The sequence below is a fragment of the Phacochoerus africanus genome, chromosome 13 (assembly GCF_016906955.1).
Source record: "Phacochoerus africanus isolate WHEZ1 chromosome 13, ROS_Pafr_v1, whole genome shotgun sequence".
NCBI lineage: Eukaryota > Metazoa > Chordata > Mammalia > Artiodactyla > Suidae > Phacochoerus > Phacochoerus africanus.
This window is the reverse complement of record NC_062556.1, coordinates 76,935,993-76,956,626: the sequence shown is the minus strand read 5'-3', so window position 1 is coordinate 76,956,626 and position 20,634 is coordinate 76,935,993. Positions and strand designations below refer to the sequence as shown.

General features: G+C 53.6%; 1 protein-coding gene across 3 annotated transcripts in view; it reads left to right on the top strand.

Moving 5' to 3' along the window:
- The window catches only part of ANKRD10 (ankyrin repeat domain 10), a 32,659-nt gene extending 21,900 nt beyond the window's left edge, over positions 1 to 10,759 (top strand). For all 3 annotated transcript variants that reach the window (XM_047756330.1, XM_047756329.1, XM_047756331.1), the window contains 2 exons: positions 5,884 to 5,979; positions 9,193 to 10,759. In XM_047756330.1, the coding sequence (XP_047612286.1) occupies positions 5,884 to 5,979; positions 9,193 to 9,668 (572 nt within the window). In that variant the 3' untranslated portion in view covers positions 9,669 to 10,759. The remainder of the gene's footprint in view (positions 1 to 5,883; positions 5,980 to 9,192) is intronic.
- The last annotated feature ends 9,875 nt before the right edge of the window (positions 10,760 to 20,634 follow it).

Sequence of the window (20,634 nt, the reverse complement as noted above, 5' to 3'; positions counted from 1 at the left end):
CCTACCAACCGTTTGCTCGGCATGGAACAGCAGGTGGCCCTCGAGCCTTCGGCTGCAGCTGCTCAGTAAGATTTTCACTTGGCATCTTGGCATCCTGGTGATTGGGAGCAGCACCTGAGACGGTTCCTCACAGATGCATTCCTTGAAAGCTTGTCCAAATCATTAATGGTCCAGGGTAGAAAAGAATTCCAGGCCCATCCATGAGAAACTTTGCAGTTTCTAGTCTTTAATTGTTTTGGCTACATCACCCGGCTTGACAGGGGAGGCACGTGAGTACAGACCAGTAAGTTGCAGTTCTTTGGGTTGACAGTTGCTGTTGGTAGGCGGTGGTGAGACCAGATCTTGGAAGCTCAGTTGACGTCACTGTATATTTTTTATCAAATAGGTAAATTATGGATCTTAGCATCTCATATATCACGTTAGGTGGTTAATACAAAAACACCTTTTGGGAACAGTATCTACATTATGACTTAGCTTAAAATGAGCAGTAAGAAGTTGCTCGGCACACTTTCCCCAGGATGAACTTGAAGACTCTATTTCCTGGTTTTAATCTTAATTACTCATGTTCACCAGGCTTTAAAAAGACCAGGAGAAAGGGGGGTGGATGTGACTTAATGAGCTTGGTGAGTGGTACGTGTTAGCTGATTACTCACACCCTTAGGTGAGAGGAATTGCATCCGTAATGTAGTTCCTTTTAGTTCAGTTCCATGTGTGTTACGTTCACAGAAGACTTGAACTTTGGGTGTGTCCCTAGTGTTCTCGGACTTGCAGTAAATGGTTAACATTTGCTTTTTTAAAAAAATTTTGACCAGAGAGAACATTCCTAATTGTGTTCTAATAATAAGTGATTGTTTTGTTTTAATCCCTCAAGATACAGCATTTTGTACGTATAATCGGATGAACTGCACTTGAGAACCAAGTGATTGTCTTGAGTCCAGCAGACCTCCTGCACCTGGTTCGGCGTCTGCGCTGGGTGGTGGCTGCAGCGGGAGTCACTGGGGCTGGGCCCTAGCACGCTCTGTCCCAGGCACTCTGTCTCAGAAGCACCTTCCCTTCCCCGTCCTTTAAACAAAAGCCCAGATCCCTCCCTGGTGTTTTCCACAGGTGTCCCTGCTTCTTCATGTCCTTGGCACCTTCACTGACCTGCTCTCTTGAATCTCCCCAGCCACTGGCCTGCGCGGCTGAGGCCTTGGCAGGAGTCCCTGGCAAGGTCACTGTGGTGGGAAGGTTGTGGCTTTAACAGGACCTCCACTCGTCTGGGTAAAATGCTCTGTGGTAGCAGAGAGCAGCTCTAGTTCATGATGGAGGGAAGCCCCCAAGGAGGCCCCCCCCGCCCCCCGTCCCCTTTCACAGGGACAGCGTTTCCCTGGTGATCAGAGTCCCAGATCAGCGGGAAGGCCAAGGGGTGTGAGGTGTCTTTGGTTGTGGGTCGGTACTGAGGCCCTCCCGCACTGGCCCCTTAAGGAGGCCCAGGGGAAGAGAGCCCACCCGTCCGTCTCAGGACCCCAGGCTTCACTCAGATCCACTGTGTGAAAGTCCTTGGCAGTGATCACACATCAGATGATGTTTACTGCATGGGTCTTACTAGGAAGTGACCCCTGTTAGCTCGCCAAAGCACCTACCGCATGGCGCTGTGTGGGTTCTTTTTCCCCATTAAGAGATTTCTCTGCCTGCAAAGCTAAAATAAGCCTCATGAGGCAGCTTCCATAAGCTCCAGGTGTCTTTGTAATTGTGCCCGGCACTTAAAACCCTGTGTGTGTGTACGAGTCCTGCCTTTCTGTGGGCAGGGCAGGCTCATGCTCCACAGTTGACCCCTTGGTGGCACAGTTTCTGTAAAGCTGCAGACCTCTGCCAGAGGCGAAGGAAGGCCCTTCTGGCGGTTTCAAGCTTGATCAGAAATAGTTTATTTTTAGAGTCTCACTGAGAACCAACTAGGGGCTTTATTCAGTTCTCAAGTTTTCAGTGAAATTTCATGTGCAGATTTCTGTGTGGTCCGGGCACTTTCCCGAATGAAGCCTCTTCCCTGGTCCCCCAAGGTTGGGCATGGGGGGCTTCTTGGGCCGTGGCCACACCTGGCCGGCACTCCTCCTGTGGGGAGGGAGAGCTGGGAGGGCTTCCTCTGAGCCAGTCCTAGATGATTTTGTCGCAAGTATCCACTGACAGGTCCTGGAGTCTTGCCTCATCAGCCCATACCTGCTTGGCAGCCAGAGTAAAAGGCAGGACATGTACAAGTGTCCAGTAATTATCTCTTCAGCTGGGACAGGGAGGAAGGGAAAGAGCTGCTTTTCTAAAACAAATGGAATCAAGATGGGTGATTTTAGAAGAAAAATGTTCTGGAACGTCTACCTTCTCAGGTGCAACGTGGAATATTTAAACAGTCCCTTGGCGATGGCAGTAGGTGTGTGAGACAGACGCCGCAGGTGCACGATCTGTGGTGACAGGAAAAGAATTCAAGTCCAGACGCTCTGTCCTTAGGATTCAAGAAGCCAGGTCTCAGTCGTGGCTTGTGGTGCGGTCTTCAGGGCGTCTGGTTACACGCTCAGTGTCCCCATCCAGCTGTCTGAGCCCTTTTCCAGGTGCTGGGAGGAGTGACATGAAGGCGTCCGTGTCAGGTGCGTTGCTCAAGCAAGGCTGTGGGCAGCTGGGTCTGCCGCCAGGTGGTTGGATGCCCTGGCAGTCAGGTCCTCTGGGAGCCGCGCTGCCAAGACTGCAGGGAAAGCCTGCAGAGAGCGCGGTTAAATTCCCGGCTGTCTGCGTTAGCGCGTGCCTCCCCGTTAAGGTTTCTCTACTCAAATCTGAAAGCCTTTGGTCTGTTCATTTTTACCTTGTGTTGGTGAGGAACTGTATAAACAAAAGACACATCTAAAAATGTTTAAAACAACTTTTGAATATAAGAAGGGACATGTCTACAAGGAAGCGCATCCAAGTTGAGCCCCTAGTGCCCCAGGTCCTGGATAAGGGATCACTTTCTGTCCTTAGAGTGGTATTGAGCCTTTCCCTTTGTTTTAAACGTCCCCAAAGGGGCTCTGCCACCAGCTCTTCGGGCCCCCTAGCGGCGGGTCCACCCTCACATCCAGCTTCATTTTAGAGCTGGTCTCATCTGAGATGGTGAGTTACTTTTAGTCGTCGTTGCTTGCTCTCTGTGTGTGTGCCCTTTGCGGCTAGAGCCTGGACTTCACTCATTGATGAAACGCTGCTGGGCACGGCTGGAGGGAGCCAGGAGACAAAGTCCCTGCTTTTATGAAGCCAGTTTTGTTGGGTTTGGGGGGAGGAGGGAGGGCCTCATGGTTTGGCATGGTTTTGTTTTCTTTTCTTTTCTTTTTAGGGCCACACCTGCGGCATATGGAGGTTCCCAGGCTAGGGGTCGAATCGGAGCTGTAGCCGACGGCCTACACCACAGCCACAGCAACTTGGGATCCGAGCCGCGTCTGCAACTACACCACAGCTCACGGCAACGCCGGATCCTTAACCCCCTGAGCGAGGCCAGGGATCGAACCCGCAGCCTCAGGGTTCCTATAGTCTCATTCATTAACCACTGAACCACAATGGGAACTCCATGGCACCTTTTTAAAAACTTGCTCTTCAGGGGTCTGAAATTGCAGCTGTAACCTGAATATCACTCTCCCCAAAGAACACTGGCCCTCAGTTCCAAACCAAAACCAGGCATCGAGGGCATGGATGCATAGAGCTCTCTCTGCTTGCAGCCCCAGGGCCGTCTTTTCTGTCAAGAGTTTGTGGCTTTGCCCCAAGAAGCTGCACTGGTTCTCAGTGCACCGCTTTAGCCCCTCTGGTGCTGCGGGGCAGGAGGCAGGAGGCGTGGCCCGTGCCGCCTTGGGCCTGGCTGAGAGAGCTCATCAGCCGGTTCCTGGACCATCCCTCCCTCCCCCGTTTCAAAGGCGTCCTCTTGACCCCTGCCTTCTCAGAAGTGCCTTCTTTCGTGGTGAGGATGGGGCCTCACCTGTCCCTGATTTGGGGCCTGTGGAGGATTAAGAGAAATGTCGCCAGAGACCGACGTCCTTAGATTGCTGCCTCCGGTTTAAAGCGTCTCTGTTGGGGGATGTCTTGGGCCTCATACCTGCACACATCTGGTCTTTCTCGGACACACAGACCACTCCTCTGTTTCTTCCACATACTAATCATGGAGAAGGCGTGTTTCTCTTTTATTAAGACTTTTTCATTTAAAACTGTTTCAACAGTTTGGGGAGTACTCTAGAACCAACATTCACGTTCCAGTGTTGAAAATGACTCGTGTGCTGCTGATTGGGAGTCATCGAAGCTGCAAAGCTCAGTTGTTTATCTGAGTAAAGAACCAGAAGTGGGAGTTCCCATCGTGGCGCAGCGGAAAAGAATCCGACTGGGAACCACGAGGTTGCGCGTTCGATCCCTGGCCTCGCTCAGTGGGTTAAGGATCCAGCGTTGCCTGAGCTGTGGCATAAGTTGCAGACGCAGCTGAGATCTGGTGTTGGCCGTGGCTGTGGTGTAGGCCGGTGGCTACAGCTGTGATTAGACCTCTAGCCAGGGAACCTCCATATGCCGTGCGAGTGGCCCTAGAAAAAAAACAGAACCAGAAATACATGCAAAGGTATAGGGATGTCAGGATGTTCAGAATAGGAGAGAAAGGAAGCTGCTGAGGCAGTGGGGGGTGAGCTGTATTCCAGCCGCACAGTGGATCATTACTCAGCTTTCAAGATTTTTTGAATTTAGTTGATGGGATGCATTCATTAACCATGAATAAAAAGCAGGGCATGGAAATGACTTTTTCAGGACCACTTTTGTTAAAAACACGCTTGTTAAGACTAGAGAGTTAAGACTAGAACCTCCATATGCCGCGGGTGCGGCCCTAAAAGAAGAGAAAGAAAAAAAGGACCAGAGAGCCACACGCTGCATGGGAGTGGCTGCTGCTGACGGGTTGCCCTGGGGTTTGCAAGAGAGGTTTCTGCAGTGTGACCTCACAAGGGGGAGAGGCCAGGGGTGCCCGAGATGCTCTCCGAGGTACGGAGAGGGTGCCCACCTTTAGCGCGAAATGTCTTGGAACCCAGGCAACTAGAGCGTGCTCCCAGTCTTGTCGCGTCCTGGCGCACGGGGCCGGAGCCGCGTTCGGGCGGTGTTGGGCAAGCCTGACTTGATCTTGGCTCTTACTTTCTGTCAGTGAAATAAGTGAATTTTTTTAAATTTGAGGATTATTTTAGAGGTTTTTATGTTCAAGAATTGTCATTTTTTAATGAAAAACGACTTTGAGGGCATAACTACAGCGTCTTGAATCTTAAAAAGTACTTGGAGTCGGAGTTCCCGTCGTGGCGCAGCGGTTAACGAATCCGACTAGGAACCATGAGGTTGCGGGTTCGGTCCCTGGCCTCGCTCAGCGGGTTAACGATCCGGCGTTGCCGTGAGCTGTGGTGTAGGTCGCAGAGGCGGCTCGGATCCCGAGTTGCTGTGGCTGTGGCGTAGGCCGGTGGCTACAGCTCTGATTCGACCCCTAGCCTGGGAACCTCCACATGCCACGGGAGCGGCCTCAGAAAAGGCAAAAAGACCCCCCCCCCAAAAAAAAAGTGCTTAGAGTGAATTGAACCTTAAAAAGTATTTAGAAATGTTTGGGTTGTGTAACTGTTGTCCAGATAACAGCCTTAAATGAAAATTTGTGTCAACAAGCGAGTCTAGAGCAGGAGTTTGAAATGCATGACCTTTCATCGGAACAAAATAAATGACTTTTTACTGTGGGAGGGTGTCTCGGTGGTGTGCCGAGTTCCTCAGTCATCGGTAGGTGATGAAGTTGTTTGGCTCTTGTGGAGCAGGCAGTGCTCGGACACCAAGGCATGAGAAGCATTTGTCTGAATGTCTCTGCTAGGTGCAGGGAACCTGAAATTGCCTCTGTTTTCTGTGCAGCTCAAAGCTCGGATGACTCCATGCCGCTCCTGAACGGCGAGGTAGAAGACGAGGCTGACAAGATGCACGTGGATAGAGAGTTTGCCGTCCTAACAGGTGGGAGTGGACCGTGTCCTGTTGGCCGCAGCCCTGGTCCAATGGTCGAAGACACCAAACAGCAGGAGGGTGGTTCCGTTGGACCAAAAGAAATAGAGATTTATACTGTGTCAGCAATGCAGACCCCCTGTCGTTGCAAGAACCCGTATGCGTGTTATTTCTGACAGGAGTTCTCTCAAACAGGTTTTGCACTTTGCCCAGCGTTCTAAAGAATGTTATGCTGTGGTTTGCGTATCTTGGACAAGTTTGTAGCACAAGGATAAGTGGGTTTGGTGCATCTTACAGATATGAAAGATATAAGTGCAATCTTCTTTTGATTTGAAGCTTTTGCTTAATGTGCCTTGTGTAATAAGATTTCCCATTTTTCATTTTCTGACATAGGACCTTGGGGGGGGACTATCCTGGACAGACATCTATTGCTGGGCACTTCCAAGCGATAAACAGCAAAAGAGAATGGCTGGCTGTAAACTCTGAGACCTAGTAGGTGTGGCTCTGACGTGTGACCAGCCAGGCCTTTGGCTCGGCGCTCTCGGCTGCCTTGGGCTGTACGACGACACTCACTCCAAGTCGACTCAAGTGCCACGCGCCGTGTCGCACAAGATACAGTTTTAGTGTCTTGGGATTTTTAGCATATGAAGGGAGTTGTTAGTCATTTTCAGTTTTTAGGAAGTAAGGGCTCCGTTTCTTTTAATATGTAAAGATTCATCCATTTCGCTAATGCTTTTTCCTACCGCTCTTTTGTTTAGGTAATCATGGCCACACTTTAGCCATTCTCTTAACGTGTTAATATATTTGGAAATAGATACTGGTTTTCTTAAAGGTTTATTATTATGTCTGTATCCTAAATTCTTCACTGGGGATAAAAGATCATGTGTTTTGTTTCCCAGACGTCCATGAAAAAAAATCATTTCTGTTCACTAAAATGAAAATGTGTACATCTTTCTAGAAGCCACAGAATATGGATAGGTGAAGTCACCATTTTGCCAAATAATTGAAATGGGTAGATTTTCAGGGAAATTCTGATTGGATAATACATTTAAAGACCCTGCTAAAGATAAATAACAAAACTCAAAGCCAGCTTTTTAAAAAATGGCATCGCTGCCTGCTTTTGAAAAGAAGTAATCACTCTTACATCTTCAAACATTAATTCCCTGGGTTTTAGGTAAGATTTAGTGCCATGCTTGAACCTAACATTAAAAAGGCCATTCTTTATTAAAGCCCAGCTCATCCCATATAACAGGTGCCACGTAAGCGTCCCCACATGTTCCATCATTTCACTTGTGACACTCTCTGACTGCGTGCACACAGTGCGTTAAAACGCTGGAGGTTCCTTGCAGTCACTGGGCGAGGGGAGAGCGAGGCCGCGTCCAGGCAGGTGGATGGGACGGGGTCAAAGGCGGCATTGGAGACAGTCGCGGGGTGCGGCCCCGTCTCTGGGATGTCTGTTTTTGTGCTCACTTTTATTAGATGTCCGTAATGATAGGAGGTTACACCTGCCTTGACGGTGAGATTGCATAATGGAGCTCACTCACTCTAACTGGGCACCGGACAGCAGTGGTAAATACACACACACACACACAGAGTGAGCGTCAAACGACAAAGTCTAGTGAACTGGCGCTTCTGAGGCCCAGTCAACTGAAAATGCAATTTCTCTCCTTGTTGGTCTCGTTGTCTTTGTTACTGTCAGGGTCACCATCCTGCGCACGGGTTTGTCACCCAGGGAAAGTTACTTATTTTTGAAAAAAATCACACAAGATATTTCCCTGGGAACAACTTGTTTTTACTTTTACCTCATGTTTAGTCCTTGAAGTGCTTGTTCTCTAGCCTTGAGTTTAACTAAATAGAAGGGCTGTCCTTTAATTTGAAGAGAATCCAAGATCCTCTGAAGAATTGACAGCAGCTCTTAAACGGTGTCACTTAAACTGCCAGAAAATTGATGAGTCACGGAGTGTTTAGAAGATGGTTTTGTTCGCTGAACACGCAATGATTTTTGTTAGCAGGAAGATTAGCAGGACGCACAGAAACCTGTGTCCGAGTGCAGGTCTGAGGTGTAGACAAGGTGGCGTGCAAGCCCTCCAGGCGAAGGGTCACGCTGCGTGGGTGTCTCAGGGCCACGGGGACAGACACAGCTGTGTCCGCACTCCAGAGGTGGAGAATCAGTGCTTCACTACCTAAGGTCACACCTTACGCTGATAGGGCAGCACACTGGGCTAAAACTTGACGTTATCCAGCAAGTCGTAATTTTAGAGCATTCTCTGTACTCTTCCGTGAATTCCTGTGAACGTGGATATTAATCCTCGAATTTCCTTATGCACAAGCATACCTTGTAATTGCCTGGTCCCGTGTGCCCAGACGTTTTGTGATGACATTTTTTCTCGTAAGACATCCTCCTCTAGTGGATGTTGATATATGCAGATTAAACTGCCAGCGGTTTTCCAACCTGAGTGGTTTTTGGACGTGGAGCCTGGGATGTCACAGTCACTGTAATTGCTGAAGGCAGAAAGAACTCTCCAGAACTGTGCTCTTGGCCCAAGACTGGATGCTCGCGATCCTTGGGCTCACGGTTTTTCCTGTGGTCGCCGTTCCCCGCCCTCTGCCAGTGCTGCCACGCGGCGTCGCCCAGCGGGACGGTGTGGTCTGAGCGTGGCCAGGGAACCGGCGCTGTCCTGCCCGAGTCCCCCCTGACTCCTGGGAGGCCCTCTGAGGAGCCCCTGGGGCCCTCCTGGCTCCCCTCGCCGGCCCAGAGCTTCCTTTATTCACAGGCTTCATCAGCTGCCTTTCTTGTTTTCATTTCTCAGAAGCTGGAGGCACTTTTTGGTTTTATTTTAACCCTTTGGGGGAACCCTTGCATTTGGTTCTCATGGACTTTTTCACGGGTGGTGAGTTTTAAAACTGCCCTCCAGGAGTAGTCTTAAACCGAGAGCGGGTTCGGTGCCGTTGGAATTGTCCATGCAGTACGTTTGTCAGCTGAAATTTTTTCACATGACGCCCCAGCGCTCACGAAATTTATAAATGTCTCCTCTCTTACTAGGCAAGTGCTGCTGTTGTGTTTATTTGTGAATCTACTCAGGCACCACATTTTGCCTTGCAAAAGAAACTGGTTTGTTTAAAGAAAAGAAAGTAAATCCTTTAAAATGGTGGCAGCAACGAAGCGTTTATACCCTCCCCTCCCCCGGTTCTGAATTCTGGTGACAGGTGTATTTCTTGATGCAGATGTGAAAAGCAGTAGCTCCGTATCGAGCACATTGACAAATGGAGGTGTCCGCAATGGCCATTTGGACTTCCCCTCCACGACACAGCTCAGTGGGACGGAAAGCAGGAGTGACCAGTGCTTAGCAGGACCTGGTGGCATTGACAGTGGATTGGCTCCAGCACCGCCATTCCCAAGTAGCCAGGGTTCTCTCTGTGTTCGCGGGACCGAAGAGCCAGCAAAGAGCTCGGGCGTGAACCCCGAGATGTGCGGGTCCCTGCACCTGAACGGGAGCCCGAGCAGCTGCGTGGCCAGCAGGCCTTCCTGGGCGGAGGACCTCGGGGAGAACCTGCGCTACGGCCACTACCACGGCTTCGGGGACACGGCCGAAAGCCTCCCCGAGCTGAGCAGCGTGGTCGAGCACTCCAGCTCCGTGAAGGTGGAGCAGGGGTACGACAGCGCCGTCCTGGGCGCCATGCACCTCTTCCACGGCTCCTAGGGCCCGGGCCGCCTCCCGGGACGCAGCAGCCCTGCCGCCGACCCGGTCCCAGTCGGAACACTAAGCAGCGGTGCCCTGCGGGGTCGCCAGGCCCTGCGCTGTGCTGACGCTTGAGCCCCGCCCTGGCCCTTCTCTCTCGGGAGCCCGGGCGGGGGGCCTCTTTCAGGGTGCCCCTGGGACCTCATCTCTCCCCTGCCAGTCTCGATGAGTCTTTCGAATACTGTCACCATGAAGGACCACGCTTCCTTCCGTCAAAGTAAATGACATCGGATCAGGATAAACTGGAGACGGTCCACGAGGTGCCTGGAAGTTCACCCTTTTGCTCGCGGGCATCCTCTTGAAGAGCTTTGCGTTTCCTCTCCTGCAGGGTTTTGACAGACGCCAGCTCTGTCCCTGTGCAAGGTGCAGCCTTACAGAGGTGTCCTGCAGTGGCCTGTCTGGCGACAAGAACGGTCCTCCTCCTCAGTCCTCTCGTGGGGACTTTGCGCCCTGCCCGGTGGCGACGTCTTGGAGACGCGCAGTGCGTGGAGGGCAGAGGGCGCCCGGCTCCACGGTGCCCCCGCTGCCCTGGAGTTCCCTGCGAGCACCTGCAGCCTGGCACGGACTTCCGACGGGTGTGTTTTTATTCCGCCTTTCCTACCCGGTCTGCAGGATTTTTACCACAGATAACGGTTTCCTTTCTATGTAGTGGAAGTTACTCTTTGTAGGGACTGTCAGGTCAAGATATTTAAGACTCTTTTGACTTATATTTTCTTTTTTTCCTTGTTTTGTTTTTTGGGGTTTTCTGCTTTAAAACATATACCACTATACCTATATATATATATACATATATCCAGTTAACTGAGGGAATTTTGCGACTCTCTTAATAAAAAACTGCATTAAGTTCATGGTTTTATAGAAATTAGCTTTTGTTTAGGCGACTAGTGGTTACACTGTGCAGATATTGTCATGAATTTTTACTTTTCTGATTTTTGTAATAAAAACTGGTGACGATAGAGGAAATGGCGGTGAACATACCCGTGTTCTCAGCGTGTCACTAACGTCTGTTTTTAAACTGTCCTTTTCAAACTGAATAAAAGACTCACACTGGGTTTCTTTCTGGGTGTGCCTTCTTTCCTCGGCGGGGGGCGGGGGGGGTGTCCGTGGGAAGAACAGGAAGAGGGTCGGCTTTACTGCTGCCTCTCACTTTGCGTCTGTGACGTGGCTCGCCCTTCCAGGCCTCCGGTCGCCCCTGCACCACTTCCCGTTCGTGTGGTCTGGTTTTACAGACACCCTGTCCCCGTGGTAGGCACGTGGGGGATAAATCACTGCCAGCTAACAGTATTGTCCGTGTGTGCTTATCTTCGTCAAAGACCACAAGCATAGTTTCCTAAACTTCTTTGGGCCGGCACCTGTTAATAACTGTAAGCCTTTTCAGCACACAAATGACCGTTGATAAATGACCACAGAATAGCCATTCTGGCACGCTCAAGTACATTCTTTAAAAACTCCCATTGCTTTTTGTACATATGGAAAATCCTACTAGACCAAATGAAGAGGAAGCACAAGCCTCTGGGAGTGTCACAAAAATCACTCTGTGCCAAGAACAGAAGTCAGAACGTCTGCCGGGTCACCGCTGCTTTGCAGTGCCACTCCCGAACCCAGCTGACCTCGGAACCCTGATAGCAGCCCCTTGTTCCCTGCGTGTACTGTTTTTTCTTATTTTTATTTATTTGTGCCTTTTTAGGGCTGCACCCAGAGTATATGGAGGTTCCCAGGCTAGGGGTCGAATCGGAGCTGTAGCCACCAGCCTACGCCAGAGCCACAGCAACTCGGGATCTGAGCCATGTCTGCGACCTACACCACAGCTCACGGCAACGCCGGATCCTTAACCCACTGAGCAAGGCCAGGGATCGAACCCACAACCTCGTGGTTCCTAGTCAGATTCGTTAACCACTGCGCCACAACGGGAACTCCATGGACTATTTTTTAAAGCATCTCAGAGACTTCATGGTGAGTGAGTATTTGCTGGCAAACATTAAGTGAGTCTCTGAAATACACTAAAGGTCAGAGCATTTGGTCATTTGTGGAATCGGACAGAGTATGACTGCTCCTTGGGGGTAAGAACACGGGACAGAGTCTGTGCCTGAGCAGCATCTACCCTTCAGCGTGATTGAGGCATTGTGGCTCCAAGTCACTGGCGTGCACTGCTTAGAAGCTCCGACGGGAACTGTTTGCTGGGATTCTGTCTTTCCTGGAATGTGCCTCAGCGTAACCGGGGAGGGCAGGCCGAGCGGGCAGAACTCACAGGATCAGGGCTGAGGAGCCGTCAGCACCGCTACATTAGTCTGTCTTTGTATGCGTTTGGGGAAGTGTTTTTTGGGTTTTTTTTTTTTTTTTTTAGGGCCACATTCAAGGCTTTTGGAGGTTCCCAGGCTAGGGGTCGAACTGGAGCTGTAGCTGCCGGCCTACACCTCAGCTCATGGCAATGCCGGATCCTTAGCCCACTGAGCGAGGCCCGGGATCGAACCCATGTTAATCAGGTACGTTACCACTGAGCCAGGACAGGAACTCTTGTTTTATTTTTAGATGGGTACACATGAGGCACGTGGAAGTTCTCGGCCTGGGGATTGAATCCGAGCCGCAGCTGTGACAGTGCTGGCTCCTTTAACCACTGCAGCAGGCTGGGGTCGAACCCGTGCCTTTGCGGTGATTGAGCCACTGCAGTCAGATTGTTATCTCACGGCACCATGGCGGGAACGCCAGGCCCACTCGTTTTGTAAGAAATGTTTGGTGGGGGGGGGGGGCGTGCGGGGTTGGGAATGGAATTGTCCAGACGGTGATTTTGGTGGAAGTTGCAGATGGCTGTGATGGTAAGCCAGCCTGTGGGTGCTCATACGTGCTTCCGAGGTGATGGCTAATTCTTCCTGTCTCAGATACCCGTCACAGAGTACCTCACAGCCCCCTGGTTGCTGTTTGCCGTTGAAAATTAAGTGACACAGGTGATGTGTGTGTCCCGAATATTTAAGTCCTGCAAAGGGGCTGGGAACCCCCCTCACTCCCCACTCCAAAGGCTCCGCTGTCTGATGAAGGTGCACGCAGCCAAGTCTCCGAAGAGGCCTCCCACAAAGCAGCCAAAAACCGGCGCAGAGACGGCCAACGAGATGAGAGGAAAACTAGCATTTCATAGGAGGTCAGGGACCAGGTGGAGCCAAGCGTCATTCTGCTCCAAGGACAAGACCCGCTGTCGGGGGCAGCGAGCGGGCGTCGCTCCCCAGAAAGCCTTGGGGAAACGCCATCGCTCTGTTTACCCCAAGTTCCCACCTCGGCCCGGTCTGCCTTTAATGGCCTCTCTCCATCCCAATGACCTCCAGGTATCAGTCCTGGAAACCACCTCTAGTAGAGCTGGCTCCTTGACTTTGTGTGCATTTTTAAAGTTGGAATGGGGTATTTAAAATATTAGTGGCTGTTTGTTAAACCGGAGAAGGAGCAGTCTATTCACCTGGAAAGAGGCAGCTCATGGAAAAGAAGTTAGAAATAAAAAATAAATTAAAAAAAGAAGTTAGGAGTACACTAAAGAATTTAAAATGAGTTGAGCCGCGAGATTTGCTCAAGTTCCTTGTGGGTCACCCAGCAGCTGTCCCCCAGGCCCCACAGCCTCCTTTTAGTTTCTGAGTGGAAAGCTCAGAAACTTTCCCCTGAAACTGCTGTGTGGAATGCGACAGAATGTGTCTCTGCATAAGTCAGAGGACAGCTCAGTTGATGGATCCGTATAATGATTAAAGATTTACAAACAAAGCAACGTGGTCCAATGCCTGTCAGCCTTGATCCAAATAAGATCTGGTTGGAGTTCCCGTCGTGGCGCAGTGGAAGTGAACCCGACTAGGAACCATGCAGTTGCGGGTTCGACCCCTGGCCTTGCTTAGTGGATTAATAAGGGTCCAGTGTTGCTGTGAGCTGTGGTGTGGGTCACAGACGCACCTCGGGTCTGGCGTGGCTGTGGCTGTGGCGGAGGCCGGCAGCCAGCTCCGATTGGACCCCTAGCCTGGGAAGCTCCATGTGCTGCAGGTGCAGCCCTGAAAAGACCAAAAAGCTAAATAATTAAATAAATATGATCAGGTAGCAGTGGAGCCCAGCGCAAGAACGGCCTCGTGCACAGGAACATTTCCTTAAAACCGGTATTTTTTTATGGGATGAGACATTTTCAACTGAATTGAAGCAAAAGCGTGACTGTAATTTTAGGTCCGTTTCGGCGCAAGAAGGTCTCGCTTATGCTCTTCATAAGCTTGTGGATCGTCTGAGTTATTTTTTTCTGTGACTTGTGTCCTCTGTCCAGATTCCTACTGGAGTCTCTTCTTTCTTTCTTTGTCTCTTTTAGGACCGCACTAGTTCATGGCAATGTCACCGGATCCTTAACCCACTGAGCAAGGCCAGGGATTGAACCTGCATCCACATGGATGCTGGTCGGATTCATTTTCCGCTGGGCCACGATGGGAACTCCTCTGGTGTCTTTAAACTACAGAAGATTTTTGGTCAAATTTGTCCTCCTCTTCAGTGGTTTCTGATCTTAATTTTTTTTTTCTTTTTTGGCCACGTCCACAGCATGTGGAAGTTTCCTTGGCAAGGGGTCAAACCCTCACCACAGCCGTGACCCAAGCCACTGGAGCGACAATGCCAGATCCTTGACCCACTGCACCACAAGGGAACTCCGGTTCCCACCTTCAGTGCTTTCAGTGTTTCCTCATTGACGATCATACCAACTGCTGGTTTGGGGAAGATTCTTGTGTTATATTCTTTAAGCTCTCCTCTGCTTCTGTTCACACCAAGCTTGTGATTAGGAAGTCTGACAAAAATCACGATTCTCCGTCTCCTCTCGAGTACGTGGGGGGGGAGAGTTGTGTCGATGAGTCTCGGGGGGGGGAGCAGACCCCACCCCCACGTTCTGGAATAAAACCCTCTTGACCACAGGGTGTGTGTCCTTATTATGTCCAAGCCTCCAGTCTGCTCCTGATGGACTTGGTGTGTTTGCTTCTGTCCTGGGGAAGGACTGTCTCATGTGTCTGGGGGGGCCTTTATTAGGTTGTTTGTGAAGGTTTTATGAAGTGATCAGTACTCTCTTCTCTGTTCTAGAACGGTCTGTGTGTCTGGTCAAATCAGTCGTCGGGCTTTGGCAGCGTTTCACCTTGTTTTTGGTGAGGCTTGGCCAGGCCTGTTAACAGGCTTATGTGGTGCTGAGGCTCTCTGTGCAGCTCACGCTCACTCCGTGGGTGACTTTTTCCACAAGGTCATTCATTTCATCCGTATTTTCAAATGTACTGACAAGAAGTTGGGCAGATTGTTTTACAGTTTCATCTCCTGCGTCTCTGCCATCACGTCTCTGTTCTCATTCCTAAGTGGGAGTGTGTCTGTTCCCTCTCAGTTTTCCTAAAGGTCAGGCTTGCCGGGAACGTGTCTTTAAATAAGCAGCTTTTGGTATTTTTCATTAGTTCAGGGGGATTTTATCACCATTAGTTTTATCACTCTTGGTTTAATCCTTCTTATTCTTTTTTTATTATTTTTCTGGTTTCTTACAATGAATATGCTTAAATTGTTCATTTCAAACTAAAAGTAATTGTGGGTAAAACTATAAAACTTCCTCTGATTATGACTTCAACTTGATCCTAAAGGTTTTAAGATGAAATATATTCACTCTAAGAGTTTCTATATAACTAGTCACTTATAAGGTATTTATTTTTGATCTGGAAATCATTATTTAAAGTGTTGACATTAATTAACATTAAGAAGTGGCTTCTTAGTGTTAATTTCCAGGTCAGTGTGGTCTGTAAGACCTCTCCTCTTCACAATTTATGAAAAACTCCTGTGGTATTAAGAAGCTGGGAAATTGCCATTTCGTTAAACAGTATCACACACGCCCACTCACTCGTTGATTCTTATATGAATCCTGAGTGTCTCTGCATTTCCTTCTTGACTGCTCCAGTTCCAAGAGGGGGTATTACTGGGATTGAGATTTTACTGATTTTCCCTGGATTCTTGGTGGTTTTGCCTGATGCATGTGGTTTGGTGATTTGACCGTTTGCTGTTTTAAATGGAAACGCAGCCTGTTGCCCAGCACGGGCCTGGTGCTGCATCCCTCCATCCCAGCCCCCTCTCACTGCCCTGGAGGTGGCCCCACAGGCTCTGCACCGGCCTGGGTGGGCCTTGGGGAGGGGGCCCCCCTGCCTTGACCCCCAGCTCCCTCCCTGTGGGTTTGCCTCAGTTTGCCTCCTGCCACTGACCCTCTCCTGGGTCCCAGTGACCCGCCCTCCCCCACTCTTTTGAAACTTGGATGAGGAGTTCCCGTCGTGGCGCAGTGGTTAATGAGTCCGACTAGGAACCATGAGGTTGCGGGTTCGATCCCTGGCCTTGCTCAGTGGGTTAAGGATCCAGCGTTGCCTGAGCTGTGGTGGAGGTCGCAGACGCCGCTGGGATCCCACATTGGTGTGGCTGTGGCGTAGGCCAACGGCCGTACCTCTGATTAGACCCCCAGCCTGAGACCCTCCATATGCCGCGGGTGCGGCCCTAGGAAAGAAAAAAAAAAAAAAGAAACTTGGATGAGAAAACAGTCCCGTGGTCAGCAGCCACCAAGCGTCGCGTCCGGTGCCCGAGATGCGGCCCCACTGGTAAACAGCCCTGCCGCTGAGCCCGCGTCCAGCTGTCTGAATCCCGGCACCATCTGTGTCCTCGTCTCTCTCCTCGGGCCTCGGATTCCACTGCCTGCTCGTCTGTTGCTCTGCACTTGCCTGATCTTATTTCTTTACTACTTTTTGGACTGTCTCCTACAAATAAGACAGTTCAGCTTCAGTTCTCTTTGGTCTGCGTGACCGGGAGGCTGCACAGGGGTGCTCCTGGGTGACGTCTGTCTTGACCAGGACGATGGCGCCACAGGTGTGTCCCCAGTGACGGTTCTCAGGCCCTACAGTGACCCTGCCCTTTACATGTGCGATGACCCGGACCCAAGAGGGTGCAGGGCCTCTGGGACGCTGACACCCCCAGTCCCGGCAGCCAAAGCCCCGTCCTTCCCGGGGTGGAACGTGTCCCCTCCCCAGGAGAGGTCCAGACAGCGCCTGGGGACCGTCCTCACTTAGTCGCCTGGTCCAGGGCGAGCAGGCCCGACCCCTCCTGGCGCGAAGACTCCCGCTGGGCTGCGCCAGCCTTCCCCGCCCCCGGCCGGCGGCAGGTGGCCAGGCAGCCGGAAGCCTGCCCGGCAGTGGCAGCGCCCCCGTGGACGTGCCCCGAGGGACTCGCGACGGGGTCCCCGGGGGGGACAGGTGCTGCGGAGGGAGCGTCCCGGCTCCGTCTCGAGGGCCGCCCGCCCTGCCCGTGGGGAGGCTCCCGGCTCCCCCCCAGCCGAGCGCGGAGTCCGCGGGGCTGCGGGCGCGGGAGGCGGCGGCTTCGCAGACCGGCTCGGGAGTCTGCACCCTGCTCCCCTGTTCGTCCCGAAGGCTCTCAGACCCGAGCCTCCTGCTCGCTGTCCTGGGGCGGGGCGCTCACAGCGGCTCGCGAGGCCGGAGGGCCGAGGGCCCGCTCCTCGGGGCCGGCGCCGGCCCGGGGTCGCCGCGCCCTCCATCCCCGCAGGGCGCCCGCCTTCAGGCGCCGAGGGCCCGTGACTCCCCGCTGCCCGCCGAGTGGGCACCCAGGCCCGGCCGTGGGGCGGGGGGCGCGGGGGAGGGCGCCGGCCGGGGACGGGGCCCCGAGCCGCCGGGAGGGACGGGGTCCGCGGGGGGCGGGCGCGGCGGGGCCTGGGTCTCCCCGCTGTGAGGTGCGCGGCCCGGGAACACCCAGGACTGGTGGTCGATCCCGCCTCCAGGGGCCGCACGACGAAGCCCCGCCGGGGGCCGCCCGGTTCCCGGCCCGCGGCCGCAGCGCGGGAGCCTGCGAGGGGGCGGCCTCCCGGGGGGGCGCGTAGCCCGCCGCCGCCGTCCGGGCCCGGGTGCCCTTGGTCAGAACGCGGGACTGCGGCCTCCCCCCACCTCCGGCCCCGCTCCGCCGTCTAACGAGACTCGGCTTCCACGGACCGGCGGCCCCGCAGCCCCGGCCGCGACGGCGGCCTCTCGGGGGGCACAGCTCCGCCCGAGCCCCGGCCGCCGGGAGACGCCGCCCTGACGGCGGCCGAGCGGGACCGGCGGAGGCGCGCAGCTCCCGGGGGGAGGGGGGCGGGCGGTTGCGGGGACGCGACGCCCGGGAAGCGCCGTCGCGCGGAGGCGCCGGAGCAGCCCTGAGGCGGTGAGGGGAGCGCGAGGCGGCGGAGGGAGGCGGCGCGGCGGGCAGGCGGGCTCAGGGCCGGGGGACGTCGCGGCTGCGGGGACACGGGCGGGACGGCCCCGGGGGGGGGGGGAGGGCGGCGCCCTTGGCACCGACCCCGCGGGGGGACCGCGGGGCGCAGGACCCGGGCCGCCGGGCACAGGGACAGCGGCACCACCGGGCCCGGTGATGAGGGAGAGCGGACACAAGGCGGGTCCGTCACCCGCTGGCGGCGGGAACCTGTTCCCGAGCAGAGACGCGCGGCGGCGGGGAGAACACGAGCGGTTCCGGGAGGAGCCGGGCGCCGTCGTGGCGCCGTCGGAGCTCAGCCGAATCAGCAGAACTTAGTGTGACTACAGCCTGCTGCCTGCGGTCACCGCACGGCGGGGCGGAGCGGTTTAGCCAAAGGCAGCGTTTCAGACACGCTCAGGTCCCCGGCCCTTGGGAGGGACCCCGGGGCGGACGTGAGGAGGCGCGTCCCCGGCCCTCAGGAGGGATCCCGGGGGGTACGTGAGGAGATGGGTCACCGTCCCTCAGGAGAGTCCCCGGGTGTGATGTGAGGAGACGGGTCACCGTCCCCCAGTATGACCTGTGTAGTCGGGTCGGGTCACCGTCCCTCAGGAGAGTCCCCGGGTGTGATGTGAGGAGACGGGTCACCGTCCCTCAGTATGACCTGTGTAGACGGGTCGGGTCACCGTCCCTCAGGAGAGTCCCCGGGTGTGATGTGAGGAGACGGGTCACCGTCCCTCACTCAGAATGACCTGTGTAGACGGGTCGGGTCACCGTCCCTCAGGAGAGTCCCCGGGTGTGATGTGAGGAGACGGGTCACCGTCCCTCACTCAGAATGACCTGTGTAGACGGGTCGGGTCACCGTCCCTCAGGAGAGTCCCCGGGTGTGATGTGAGGAGACGGGTCACCGTCCCTCACTCAGAATGACCTGTGTAGACGGGTCGGGTCACCGTCCCTCAGGAGAGTCCCCGGGTGTGATGTGAGGAGACGGGTCACCGTCCCTCACTCAGAATGACCTGTGTAGACGGGTCGGGTCACCGTCCCTCAGGAGAGTCCCCGGGTGTGATGTGAGGCGACGGGTCACCGTCCCTCAGTATGACCTGTGTAGTCGGGTCGGGTCACCGTCCCTCAGGAGAGTCCCCGGGTGTGATGTGTGTCGACCGGTCACCGTCCCCCAGTAGGACCTGTGTAGACGGGTCGGGTCACCGTCCCTCAGGAGAGTCCCCGGGTGTGATGTGTGTCGACCGGTCACCGTCCCCCAGTAGGACCTGTGTAGACGGGTCGGGTCACCGTCCCTCAGGAGAGTCCCCGGGTGTGATGTGTGTCGACCGGTCACCGTCCCTCAGTATGACCTGTGTAGTCGGGTCGGGTCACCGTCCCTCAGGAGAGTCCCCGGGTGTGATGTGTGTTGACGGGTCGGGTCACTGAGAGAGGCCAGGGATCAAACATCCGCAGGGATACTCTGTCTTGTTCTTAACTTGCTGAGCCACAACTGGAACTCCTGTGTAATCCATCTTTAAGGTCCATATTCTTTTAATTATCCTGCTACGATTTAACCAGAATAATTCTGCTACCCCCCAGAAATGTTTATGGTCATTCCTCACCTCATTGCAAAGTGCTATAGATACTCTTTTGTGTTTTTATTTCTAAATCAACATAAGTGTAGTGGTGACATCTACACTTTGTGGCTGCAGGTTCTGATTTTTGTAACTCATGCGGATACAGTGAACGGGCCTCACGTGTCATAATAACTGCTAACCCAGATCCTTTCCTTTCCTAGGAGGTTGGCGGCAGTTTTTCCATTACGGACTTTTTACTTTAGTAAAATAGCTATTTTATATATATATATGTAGCACATCATAGGGGAAAATAGATCTTTTTTCATTTTAATTTTTGAAACAGAATACAGTGTCAGTACTAGATACACCCACCTTGATTAGAAAGAAGACACTGGGAGTTCCCATCGTGGCTCAGCAGAAACGAATCTGACTCCATGAGGACGCAGGTTTGATCCCTGGCCTCGCGCAGCAGGTTAAGGATCCGGCGTTGCTGTGGCTGTGATGTAGGCTGGCCGCTGCAGCTCCAGTTAGACCCCTGGCCTGGGAACTTCCATGTGCCATGGGGGCAGCCCTGAAAAAAAAAAAGAAAAAAAAACAGAGAAAGAAAGAAGACACTTGCAGATTCTCCAACTGTCTCTGACAGTTGCTTGCTTGTGACAAAAGGACCCCAGCACTTTAGGGGGCAGACCTGGCAGACAGACCTGAGCAGGGAGGTGGAGGTTAACCTCTCCAGCAGCGAGCGAGCGCGTGGCTGCCAGGGGGCCCTGGGATGAGGGGCAGAGAGGAATCCCCCTGCGAGGTTCCTGCCAAAGACACACAGCCTCCATCCCCGCCTGGGTCCTGCCGAAGAGACGCCTGACCCCCATCTGCGCCTGAGAAAGTGCCCGACAAACCCAAAGGGAGAGACGGCCGAAAAACACACGCCCAGGACTCTCCCAACCTGTCAAGGTCAGGAAGAGGGGGCAGTCCCAGATGGGGTGTCCAGGGAGACCCCACGCTCAGGCAGTGGGGCTGCCCCTGGGAAGAAAGAGGCCACGGGCAGGAAAAGGTGAGAAGCGGAGGAGGCCTGCAGGTCTGTGAACAGCGTGAGGACTGCTGTCCTGCTTCCGTCACTGCGGGGTTGCTGTCGCGGGATCGAG